General features: G+C 36.1%; 1 protein-coding gene across 1 annotated transcript in view; it reads left to right on the top strand.

Annotated features, from left to right (window-relative positions):
- Positions 1-13,434, top strand: part of SNTG2 (syntrophin gamma 2) — a 241,352-nt gene that overhangs the window by 194,406 nt on the left and 33,512 nt on the right. The window contains exon 12 of the mRNA XM_063389285.1: positions 6,524-6,640. Coding sequence (XP_063245355.1) covers positions 6,524-6,640 — 117 coding nt within the window. The remainder of the gene's footprint in view (positions 1-6,523; positions 6,641-13,434) is intronic.

Raw genomic sequence — 13,434 nt, 5'->3', positions numbered from 1 at the left:
GTCAGTCCCCTTTTTCATTATCTTTTGGCATTCTTCACCAATTATTCACTTTCTTTTAGTGTATTTCTCCTTCTTGTTTACCCCCTCATTGGGATTTTTACCCCTTTGTTGGCTTCAGCTACCAGTCAAGTCCTCCCTTCACATTGTGAGCAATGTCCAGCAGTTTCTCACACTGTTACTCTGCCAGTTTAACATCAGGCCAGGCTGGCTGCTTACCTGCATGCCAGAACAACCATGTCTGCTCGGTGGCTTTTGAGAAAGGCAGGCATTGTGGGCTGTACCTCAGCCAGCTACTGCAAGACATGCTAGGCATTACTGTTGCTGTAAAGCCTTGGCAGGAATACTGCCTCTGATTTTGTGCACTACGTTTCTGAAGAGGTATGGACCAGAGGTTTTCTGTGGCCTCTGTAGACAGGTTGACAGAAACACAAAAGTATGAAAGAAATATTCAATAATGATAACTTTGTGCTCAGACAATAACATGTGAAAAGCAGCAAAAAATGATGCCACACAAGCTACATATCCTTGTTTGTGGATTTTTTGCTCCATTTGTGAACTGAGTAAGCTTTTTTCAAAATTTTTTCAAATTCTAACTCTAAGGTGAAAATCATTTGAGTCATTAGTGGATAGGGGGATAAAAGCCTTTAACTGTGATTACAGCAAGAGTGATTCATGCTTGACATGAGAAATAAAGTGCTAGAATAGATTATTGAGAGAAAATAGGAAGCCTCCACTAGCAGAAGTCCTGAGAACATTAAGGAAGCATTTTTTAGAAAAAAAATAGGTATCATGACCACTGCATTTTGAAGAGGGTAGGGTACTAAGTTTTTCAGAAGCCTCTTTTCTACTCTGTTTGATAATTATAAGATCATAATTCTCAATAAGAAATTTTTCAAATATGAAGAGTTTTCTCACTGTTCCTTAGAGCAGAACTGCTGCTACAAGCATGCCATGAACATGTTTGCCTGGTTTCATCCTGCAGCATGCAAGAAACCCTGCACCTACTCTTGAAAGACCTATTTTCTTCCTTTCACTTTTTTTTTTCTCAAAAGAGAGAAGAATGGTTTAAAAATTATAATATATAGCAATAAAATTACTTTATCATAATGGTTAGTCCAGAAAAGTTAGGTTCTTAAAGGCTATAATTTTACAATTTACACCTGTAGAAAGGGAACAGGACTAAATTCCTTTAAACATAAAGAGACCACATAGAGATAGAATTGAGATCTACTCTGGTAATATTTTTTACTTCATTTACATGGGAGGACAGTTTTTAATTTCCTAATGAAATTGACTTGATTTGCTTCTGAGACTTTTTCTGGCACCTCATATCCTCAATTGAAAAAAACTTACTCTAACAGAAGAAGTACCACTTAAAAATACTAAACTTTTTAACCTCTAGTTAGTTAATATGCAATGCTGTGAGGTAAATATGCTCTGAGATAAACAGCTATAGTTTTAAACGTTTTCTTCTTTTTTTTTTTCCACTTGTTGCTACTGTTGTAATATTGCTAAAATACAAAGCAGACATATAAGAAAAAAATATGTGAAGGACGTGAGTTTTACATTTTTCTTTAGTTTGGTTAGTTTCTGCTGCCTAAATAGTGCTACTGATCTGCTATAATATCAGAATGCATAACCAGTAAGGCAATTTACTGGCAGTAGCTGTCTTCAAGAAAGAGAATTTTGTGCTTTGGATCTTAACTTGAACAAGAAGGCTGTAATGAGTAAAGGTGAGAGAGATCAGGACCAATTTACCAGTCTCCTTGTTAAAACAAGCAAGCAAAGAGTAGAAACTATTATTGCTCCCCAAACGGACTTGTAATCTAAATTTTGTCCAGGCAGACAATGCCTGGGAAGACGTGTGAATTTAGATACATACCTGTCTTCATAGTTCCCTTCAGCATAGTGTGGATATGTTGATATTTGTGGTATTCAAACTTGTGCCCAGCTTGGAGTTACAAATTTCATTCTTGAACTAAAGCACATAAAACACTTGAGAGACATAATTTCTAAGTTCCTCTATACTTTGCTCTCGAGAACATTTTGTTTTGAATAGTAGCCACTCAGACATAACTGAATGCAACTGATGTACAATGGAAACCAGTAATGTAATACATCAAATCGTTGGGGTTTTTTGGGGTTTTTTTGTTAAACTTTATGTATGTGTAAGGACTCCTTGCCCCCCTTCCGAGTCCTGCCCCAATAGCTATTCTCTTCAAAATATGCCATCTACCGCTTGTTTTGGAAAAGACCCCCAAAAATTATTTAAGGTGCCTCAAGATGTACTTCTCTTTGCATTCTTATTTGTTATCATTCCATTGTTTCTCATGGTACGACACTGGTTCTTAACATGCAGGTCAGTCTGGCATCTCTTCTAGATTTTTATCCCTCTTTAATTACATAAATGTATCTGTCTGTTCTGACATGTCATACAAAGAGATCTACTTGATTTTCTTTCTTCAGTTCCCTCCTGAGTGTTTTGCATCATTTACTTTTCATAAGTATTTAACTAAAAGTACCATATACGAAATGTACCAACTGCTTTATTAAATTTAACATGTTAAATTTCTAGCCATTGCAGCATCTAGCTGCTTTATTACTGTAGGAAAACAATAAGTGCAAATAATAACTTTCACTTATGTGCCATGAATGGATTACATTTTGTTAGTGACTTGTTCTCTTTTGTAATGAGTGCCATTGCTCATTTTCTTCTTACAGGCATTTTTGGAAAGTGTATTAGAATGCATTAGAAAATGATATATCAATGATGTATGGTAATTTTCAAACAGTAGTGAAAGCAGTGCTGAGAAGGGAGAGTTTGTAGTATAATGCCTTAAGAGCACTCCTGAAAACTTCAAATGGCAGGCTTCAGTCAAACAAACAGAATATTTTCTATCCCAGACTAACATTCCCACCCATGTACTAAGATCCAATTAAAATCTCAGTGACCCAGTAAACCACAGACAGCTTGTTATTGAGTACCAGCACTTGTTTGCTTTTGTTCCAGACAAATTTTGTTGAACTGAATTATTTTTTTCTCCATTTCTGAGGTCTAAAAAACCATTAAATAAACCAGTCAATAAGAAAATGTGTTGGTTTAGCATGGATGGTAAAACCAATTAGTGACTGACTTTGCAATTGACAACCAGATTAACCAATTAAGTATAGGGATACACCACTGGGTCACACAGGCTTAAAAATCAGGATAATCTCGGGAAGATTTCTTTTCCTTCCAAGGTAAGAAGGCAGCCCGGCTCCCTCCTTCTGGGGGGCTGTGACGGGCCCAGCCTGCCCAGGTTTGGGCTTTTCAGGAGAGGCTCGCCTGGCCTGGTGATGCCGGGGAGAGGGGAGGAGTTTATGCCTCCTTCCTGGCCTGAGATCGTGTTCCCAATGGCTGTAAAATATTCTGACTAAGCTGCAGGGGCCGAAGCCCCCTCCCTCTCCGGTGACTCCCGGGAAGAGAGGAGAAGGATGGGAAGAAGCGCGGCTGCTCTGAAATCCCTGGGTGCGGGATGCTGCTGCCCAGCAGAGATCATGTGACCACCACGGGCCCTGGGCAAGGTATTAACTTTTTCCTTACACAGATGAAACTTCCAAAGCCCTAACCCATCTCTAAGTGAGAGAAAAGGCCAAACTGGAGATATGTAAAGGGACAATACGAAGATACTAAAGTCACTGAATGAAGAGTGACCTCTCGTATGGAACAGATGACAGGTGCCTTAGCCCTAGACTGAAAATCTCCTATAAGCTGTGATAACAAACTGTAATATGAATATGCTAGTATATTCCTTTAAATTGTCGACAATACAAATTGAGGAAAATGATTGTTCAGATTTGTAGATTTGAGCAAAAGTATCTGTGATTGACTCAGTGAATATTGAATTAGTAGCTGTGATGTTGTAGTCGCATGAGATGTTTAGAGAAAGAAAGATAAGAAGCCCTCTGCACCAGTAAAGAAGTGAGAAGACATCTCTGTTCCTAGAGATAAAGAATCCTTTGCCTTTAGAGTTGTTTATCTTTAAAATAACACCCCAGTATGCATAAGTCCATGGCCCATACGTAGCCACATGAGAAAGTCTACGTGATATAAGAGTCCACAACTACAGAAGTTGCCAGGCAGCTATTTTTGTAAGATTTAAGAATCACAAGTTAAGAATCACCCATTCTTTCTTATAGAAAATTGCCACATCAAATCAGGAGAGACTTCTCTCTCTAAAAGTACTGAATGAAAAACTATTTTATAAGTAGTACTGACCTAGTATTCTGAGTTTTCTCTCTTTACATTGTTTGTGAGAAAGTGAACACTTGAGGGGAGGGGGAGGAGTGTTTTGCCAGTTTCATTTTAGTTCTCATTTTCTTCTTTTAGTGTGTGTTAATAAGTCTATCTTTGTAAATTTTAAGTTTGAGCCTGCTTTGCTTCTTCCCTGATCCTGTCTCACAGCAGAAAAAACACTCGAACCACTGCATTAAATTTAGTAAACAAAATTCAGCAAACATGAAACCACCACAGAAAGATCTGTAGAAAGAAAGTAAAAAACTCTAAAATTATATTGGATATAATTCTTTTTGTCTGTGTAATTTGATATTAAGACCCTTGTTGCAGTCTGTTCAAGTGGTAGTCTGTTCAAGTTACAGTTTGTTCAAGTTTTGGGGTTGCTAGACGGTTCTGTGCTCTTTGTTTAGTCTCAGTCCGGAGTTTCTCCCCAACAGCTGATGCTTCCCTGTAACAGTCAATCAAGTAATCTCCGACTTTTTTCCTGAAGGTTTTAAGTCAATCTCTCTCTAAACCAATTTTCATTTGTCTGTATAATATGTTTTCCCTTCATTAGTTCCCCATTAGCCCGCAAAAAGCTTTTTTACCTTTCGCGCTTCCCCACGATTGGCTGGAGGTGACCATTTGTCCGACCCTTCTGGTATATAGCCCGCTGTGCCTGGGGTCGGTTGTCTGTCTGTCTCCAGCTCAGAGAATGAACTCTTTGGGCATAAGACTTTAGGCCTCCCTTTCTTTCCCTTGCCTTCTGCCTGCGCCGAAGAGAGAGATCTGAGCCACTGAACTGAGAACTCAGAGAAACCCCACCTGCAGCTCGGCTCTGAGGGGGGTAACGTAACTCACAGTATTGCTTTTGTGGAAAATCAGAGCAAGCACAGAGGTTCCAGCATTGACAATAGACCCTGATAAACTGAATGTATATCATTATAGTGGAGTATCAACAATAGTATCTTTTTTTTTTTTTTTAAGTAATGTGGTGCCTTAACATCCTGTTCTACACTTTTGCTGATTACTGTAGAAAAAATGTTTTGGTGAGAGTTACTCAATTTACAGAATAGCAAATCAAGAACTGGAAAGGCTACTGTATTTATTTTCCTCTTTCTTAGATTTCCTTAAAATGTTAGTGCCGAAGCTCAGTAGAACAGTATGGAGAACGATTGTCTGGCTCAACATACTGATTTATTATTCATTGATTGATAAATTGATTGACAAAAGACATAATTTATACATTAAATACCAACATTAGAAAAAAAATTGTGAGGTTTTCATAATATAAGTATGAACATTCATCCATACTATTAGCTAGTGCTTTGGCACTTCTTCCTCGTGTAACTCATTACTGTCTGTAAGTGTAGCTTTAGTTGAAAATGAGCAAGCTGCTCAGCAGTACTTGTATATTCAGATTAGTGGTTCAGTCTAGATTTAAGTACCTGTTTCAAGAGGTACTAGAAAATGTATTTCTCTTAATGTATGCAAAATGGGCCCTGGAATGTTTTTCGCTTTGTTATTTTTCAGTAAAGACATTCGTGATATTCTGCTACCACACTATGGCCTTATTGTTTATGGCATTCCTTTATAAATTTGTATTTACCTCAAAAGGGAAGCATGCAATTTTACTTCTCCATTCCATTTATTCTTAGCATTAATTTATCTGGAAAATAAAGGCATGCATCATAACACTGCTAATGTTGTGTAACCACTGACTCTGATATCTAATTCTTTGAAAACATAAATGTGGTAAAGTATATATGAAAAAAGTGTATAAACTGTGAAAGACAACAAGTATAACAAAGACTTTGTTAACAGTTTCAAACATGAGCCTGGTGAAAGCTGTTTGATTTCAGATAAATCTAGTGATTTTTTTGGAGGTATTTCTTTATAGGTATATGTAATAGAAATGTTAGTATGTCCAAATTTTGACACTGCTATAGATAAGGTATTATGGTTTTTATGAACTGCTGAACTACTTCAGTACATGTAGGTGTTCTTCTGGCTCAAATGAAAGTCTGCTTTGACCTGCACAGGTGCCTTTTGAAATAGGGATTATTACAGATATGATTCAGACTACCTGTACTACAAGTTTAAGTCTCTGCAAGAAATTCTGACACACTGGCATGATACTGTACACTTCAAGAATATGAAAATGTTTGGAAGGCAAATGTGAAGTAGATGATACATCCCATTCTACTAAAACCACTCCTGTGATTCACTGAGAAAAAGACTTTAATTTTCAATTATTTTCTTTTACAGGTTATACATATGGGATGGGTAAATGAGAGACTTGAAGGAACTGATTCATCTCAGCTCTACAAATTCAAGTTTCTGGCCCTGAAGGGTTCATCCTTCTACATTTTCAGCACTCCACCGGTAAAAAAAATGATATTTTTGTGTCAGTTTCATTGTAAATGGAAATCTGTTTGTTACATCTAGGTTTGTTTCCCTTTATCAAGTGAAGTTTTCAACTGAGATTTCAATGTAAGTTAAAGCCACAGATGCCATTGAATTTCAATAAACTGTATATATTTAGCCTCTTTCAAGATCCTCCAAAAAACTTGCTGTATCTGGATAGTGTAAAGAATTCTTTATGGGATGTTTTGTTTCTTGAAGTTGTCGAGGTCAGGTTTTATTTTGGTTGGTTAGGCCTAATATTTCTTCCCATATTTATTCTAAGGTATTTTGTAGATCTAATGAGTTGCTAGTTACTCTGCTTTCTGAAAGACAAGATGCATCATGAAATAAACCATCCATACTATTGGATGATACCTGTGGATTTTTCACACAAGGAGGGGATCGTAGTGCTAAGCATACAGTTTGAACAAGTCTTGCTTTGATAATTTATATACCTCATAACATGAATTCTGTTTCACAACAGGTGCCTTATCTAATACTTTTCTAAAAATTAATTTAGAAGAGTGAAATGGAAATCAGCTGTAGAATTCTAAACTGTTTTAAAAAAATATTGATACTTACCACAGGGTAATACTTAATCTTTTCTTTTTTCTCCAGAAAATCTTTGCCTTAAACAAGTCATAAAAGAATGAAATGTGAACTTAGAATGCAATTTCAATTATACAACTTGCTTACAGTTTTGCTCAGAAGTGCCTAGTCTCCCAGTTTTGTCTACTGATCCAAAGAAAATCTGATCCTTTAGATGTGTACTCTCTGTAGTACCTTTGGGAAGTACATACTTTTCAAAAGTTATTTATGAACCTCAGTAAAGTGCATTAAGCAAAATTTACCCCTCTAGACTGAAATTATTAATCCAATTATTCCAGTTAACTTCAAACATTCTAAAATGGCTAATAGTATTCTTCTTAAAATGAGACAACAAATCTGGGAAAAGCAGAAAACCCCTCTAAAAATTGGGGGTTTCATATGTTAAGCAAAGGAGCTAAAATTTGATTAAATCACTAAAATTCAATTAAAATGTGAAAATTGTGCAGAAATATTAAATAAATAACACACCACATGAATGTTTTTTCCTCTGTAAATTTTAACTGTTATCTTTAGACCTGTTTCTAGGACACATTATTGATATAATTGAAATTATACATCTATATGATACTAATTTGGGATAAACTACTTCATTTACCATTTTCATCACTCTACTAAGAACAGACAAGTGGGGATGACTGGTAGTATAAATTACTTCACAGAATCTCTTATGCTCTTACAGGTTTTTTTGTAGGAACCATGGCTTTCAAAAAATGAACAAAGAGGATCCCTTTGATCAGTGTGTTGTTTCACCTCAATACTGTGATGCACCAGTAACTGTGGGAAGCCTATAAATCATAAAACTTGTTGACCAGTTTTCTTGCTCTTTTGACATTCCCCAGATGTGTTTCATCAGGGGGAAGAAAACCCAAAAATGAACACCAAATTAGCAGTTTCCAGCAATCTCCTATCTGGAGACTGCAAACCTGGATCCACACTGAAGCTCATTATCAGTCTCCTGAGGACACCTCCAGCCAGGGCTTGTGTTGATGCCCTTCCCTGTGGTTCACTCCACAGTCCCATTGCAGCCCTGCAGTGCAGGGCAGCAGGGCCAGTCCTGGGCTCCCCAGACCTGCCCTGCAAGCCATGGCCCTGCAAGCCATGGCCACCCATGCTGGGGCCAGCCTCAGCCTGTCCCTGCTCCCAGCGAGGTGGCCCAGAGCTGGGGCTGCCCCAGTGCCCATGGCTGCCCTGCTCCTGGCTGGGGTGTGTGCTGGGCCTTGCAGGGATGGAGGTCACTTCTTTCTAGCAGCCCATGTGGCAGTGCTTTCTTACTTGTGACCAAAGCAGAGCTAACACAGCCGTGTTTGTGCTGGTGCAGCCTCTCCGTTCTCACTGCTCACCCAGCAAACAGCCCGGGGCTGGGACAGGCTGCAGGGGACACAGCCAGGACAGCTGATCTAAATAGACCAAAAGGGATTTCATGTACCATGAAACATCATGCTCAGCAATAAAAAATGGGGATTTGGTCTTTCAAAAGTAGCCATGGCTTGGAGACTGCCTGGGGATTGATCTGCTTGGGGTGAGCAGTGTGCAATCACCTTTGCATTGTTTTCTTCCCCTTTCCATCACTTATTAAGCTGTCCTCTTCCTGCCTCCTGCATTTTCTCAGTTTTGCTCTTCTGTTGTCTGTCCCATCCCATAGCAGGGGGATGGGGGTTAGTGAGGGCTGTGTGGGTGTTTGGCTGTGTGATAAGGTCAGTCCACTGCAGGGCTGTGAGTTGGGACCTGTATGTCAGGGGCCCTGCCCTGCCAGAGCCCGCAGAGCTCCCATGGCACTGGTGCTGTGTCACATGTCCCTGCTCTGTGGCTGGAAACACAGGTCCTCACACAGAACTGTGCACAGAGCTCTTTCACTGTTTTTAGAGATATTCCATGCTACTCCTCTTGCTATTGCTCCTACTGGGGTTTGTCTTTTTTTACTATCTTAAGTGGGAAAAAAAAATTGTTCAATCACAAAAATACAAATATTTGAACTTACTTGATCTTTAGAAGATATAAGTTTAACAGGTTTTATTTCAGAGATGTTGCTATTGCTATTTGTATTCTGAATCAATATTGTATATCAGTATATCAATATAGTGTGCACAGAGAGATGACCTCTACATTCTACACTTACATTTGTCCATAATTTTACAACTGTTTGTAAAAGGATGTAGTAAAATTTCCACTATTTTTCTGTTTCATTGTGTGCAAAAGATGATGTGAATGTAGACACAGCTGCTAATTTTCATAAAAATGGAAAACATAGTTATCTATGAGCAAAAATAAAGAAAATGGTGGAAAAAATGTAATTATACTATGAAAGAAATCAGTCTGAAAAGTAATATTCTATTTATACACTATTTCTACAATATCAGATGGTGTTCCAGAAATGTAGAAGCTTCACCACAGAAGTAAATATCAAGAATGGTGTGATTAACAGAGAATGGTCTTTTTGCATTCCTGAAGTGTCTTTTCTGATTGTATTTAAGAAATTTACAGATACAGACTGCTGTATTAGAAGTGTGACACATTTCTGAAAACTGCATATCTGAAAAACACCGTTGAACCAATAGAAATTATTCTTGTGTCAATATTAATATACAAACAGTATTTTTATTACATTCTAAGAGCATCTATAAAATTCCTGTCAATTTTCAGATATTGGAAAAGTTCTAAATCAATATCCCAGAAGAAATTTAGGAAAAAGTACTCTAAGTTGTCATTCAAAACCAAACTATTTTTTATATCTTTGAATATTTCCAGAAATTAATTTAATGTTTTTGTGGAATATGGACCAGACGTAGGAGACATTTCTACGGTTTGTTTTTTTATGTTTACCTTCTGGTTTATTATGGTTTTTATGCTTAAGTCTTCAAGTAGCCATATCCCTAGATCTGCTGTGTAACCCTTAATTGCAAAACTATCTTTTTTTGATGTGATTAAATAAATAGCACTGAAGTGATTTAACATGGAGGCAGCTAGACAATCACTGTATGTGCTGTTTATAGAAAAAATAAATAGAAGAATATTGTGGAAGCAACAGAAACAGTTCTGTATTTGACAGTATAGAGAAGCTTGCACAATGTAATTAAGCAGAGATTTAATGCTGCCATGTAAGTTCTAAATACTTCTGCTGGTAATTTACATTACATAACAATGTAACGTATTAGGAGTGAGGTGGAAATAAGTTGGAGGGCTTAGACTTGATCGTGAACAGTTTTGGTGAACTTTCTAACTCTACACACCAGTCTGTATTTTTGTTGTTACAGGATTTGCTAGGATCTGACTGTTTTGGTGTGTGTTTTGTACCACCCAGTTTTAGTTGTTTGGGGCATCTTTAGGCTTCTTAAATGCCATATCATATTTCATCTCAGGAACAGGCCTTGATTTCTTGTTTTCCTTTTTAATACCTTATAATAATTTTGTTTAATTATTCTTGGTTTATTTTTTCCATTAAGGAGTGAAGAGACCAGTGAAGTTAATTACTCTTTACCTAGAAGTATTAATTTTTTTCCTTTGACCCTTTTAGTAATTCTGAGCAGATTGGATGCTTCTGCTTAATTCTCAGTTAATGCAGCATTTGCTGTGTACCAATAATAAATACTGTAGACACTTTGATTTTTTTCCCTTACATTTTGCGCTTTAAATTTATTAAAATATTTTTAATATTTTGGGTACTTTGGAGACTTCTAGAATCAGATTCTGTGTTCAGAGAAAGTCCAAGAGTATATTATGTTGATTTGATTTCAGTGAGTTTTGAAATATGATTCTCTTTTACATTCACCCCATATTTCTTTATTTAGTGGTGAACTCTGAGCAGGCATGAAAGTCTTTTATGCCTATTTTATAATTGCAAAATTCTATTCTAGGGAATAACTTTTGAGCTAATTGTTTACTGCATGTGTGTGTCAAAATGAGTTTATTGTTTTATCTCTATTTTAAATCATAACTTTGTAAAGAAAAACCAATGATTAACATACATATTTAAAGGTAAGTATATTTGGAATATGAGTTTGAACTGATGCTGAGATCACCCGGTCTGTGTAAAGCTAAGTTTTACCAGTTTGTTTATTTTCAGAACTCCACTGTAATGCCTGTTTTTAAACCATGAGGAAATTGCAGAAACTCACACTAGAGTAGAAAGTACTTCTGCAACACTTTGGACTTCTGTGACTCTATATATCTACTTCAATCTCTCATTGGAGACTTAGAATTGTAATTTTAGGTTCCTATTTTTTGTAACTCTGTTTGGTTTATTATCTTTCTGATTAATGCAGTGTTACCTGTGAGTTTACAAATGTCTTCATTTTGCAATGTTCCTGAAAGGATTAATAAGCTAAATGTCTACAGAACCAAGTATTCAATATACACTGCACTGGGTTAGCTAAGGAGTTTGTCTGTCAATAATATAAATAATAATGTTCATCTCCTCTTGCTCATAAATTCAATGACAAATATGAATTAAAGTAGAAGCTTACTGAATGCTGATTGAAACTCTCATGTATTTTGACACTATTTCTGAAACTGTCTGAACTAAATTCATATGAATGCAAGCATGTCTCGTTAAGTCATCTATTCTGAATAGAGTTGCTTGAAATGTTTTGTCAAATGCTTCCTGAAAAAGAAATTGCAATGTATAGAATACCTGCAGGAACAAGTCCAAGGGTAAATAATGAGAAAAACTATTTTATTGCTTAAGAAATAAACTGGAGTATCTAATTTATCTTAGTTACTTATTACTTATTTATTACATATGTGATGATGGATAACCTGCAATAAACTGGAACATTCTTTAAATCAAATGAAGGATATTGCAATTTTCAAGAACTTTCCTGATTATTTCCAGGTTTTCTCCTTGACTAGGAGTGTTATGGTTATTTGTAGGCTTTTTAAAAGTAGAGCAGTCTATAACAGTAACATTTTAAATTTAGACATACTATGATAGTTCTGATAAAACTATAAATCATGTCAGCTGTCTCTTTAGATTTTAGTATTCCTTTGTAATATATTTATTTTTCCTCCTTAAAATTCTTCTCAACATGTCATTTGTTATCTGAGCACCTTGCACACAGTGGTATTCAGACTGTTTTCACTCTGTAAGTGAAAACAGAGTCTTACAGTCTGTAAGTCTGTAGCCTTACCCTGACATACACAGGTAAAGAAAACCTTGGCTTACATAGATGCCAGCAGTTGTCACTGTCACTGCCTGCCTCTGCTGAAAAAGTCATAGGAGGTTACATAGCATCAAAAGATGAAAGAGATGCATGGATTAATGGGAAGAAGTCTGAAGTATTCAGAGTGAATTTAATGGCACAGCAGTGTCACATTCATCCATCAGTAATAGTGAAAAGAACCCCAACAGTTAAAATTAATCTTCAGGAATCAAAACAAATTATATGAGCAAATGAAAGTCCATTCACAGCTCAACAGCTTTCAGGTCATAGCCCATGTCACCAAAGTCAGTTTCATAAACAGCAAATGAATCAGTGCTTATGCTTCTATGCCAAGCCACTTACAGCAAAAAAGGGTTCTCCTGCTGTTAACTGGGATAGAAAAGATCCTTTCCCTTTGAGAAATTCAAGACCAAATGATGAACTAGCTCCCATTCTACTCTAAACCTTATTTTACAAGAAGAATGAATATCTCTTTGGAGTATCAACAGTAATGGAACAAAACATATTATTTAATTATTTTCTTTTCAAAACAGCCATCAAAGTACAAAATATTTCCCTGGAAATAAGATTAAGCAAAGACCTGCAGTACTTACTCTATTGTGAGCCTGTTTAAATGTATTTATTTAAATTTAAATTTATTTATTTAATTCTTCATGAATTAGCTTTATAAGTCTTCTCTTTCTGTTGTTTCAAAACTTACATTATTTCTTATTTGTACAATAATTAAATTTCAAAACTCATAAAGTATCGAATAGACTTAAAAGAAGAAAAATAGAAGTGGAAATTTGAAAAATAGAAAAGCATGTCTTTAAAAATTGCTACCTTTTATAAAGTGATGGGAGGACAAGTTAATACTAAAATTTCTTTAAATTTCTTTTTTAAACCAACTGACATTAGATTTAAATTTGAAAAAGTTTAAGTAGTACTGTGTGGTTTTATCATGTAATTTTAAAATTAACTGTATGTAATGTTTTGAGCTTTGATTTTTGAGACATTGTTCATAGTAAA

Source organism: Prinia subflava, chromosome 2 (assembly GCF_021018805.1).
Source record: "Prinia subflava isolate CZ2003 ecotype Zambia chromosome 2, Cam_Psub_1.2, whole genome shotgun sequence".
Classification (NCBI taxonomy): domain Eukaryota; kingdom Metazoa; phylum Chordata; class Aves; order Passeriformes; family Cisticolidae; genus Prinia; species Prinia subflava.
Note: the sequence above shows the minus strand (reverse complement) of the source record. Positions and strands in the feature narration are given on the sequence as shown.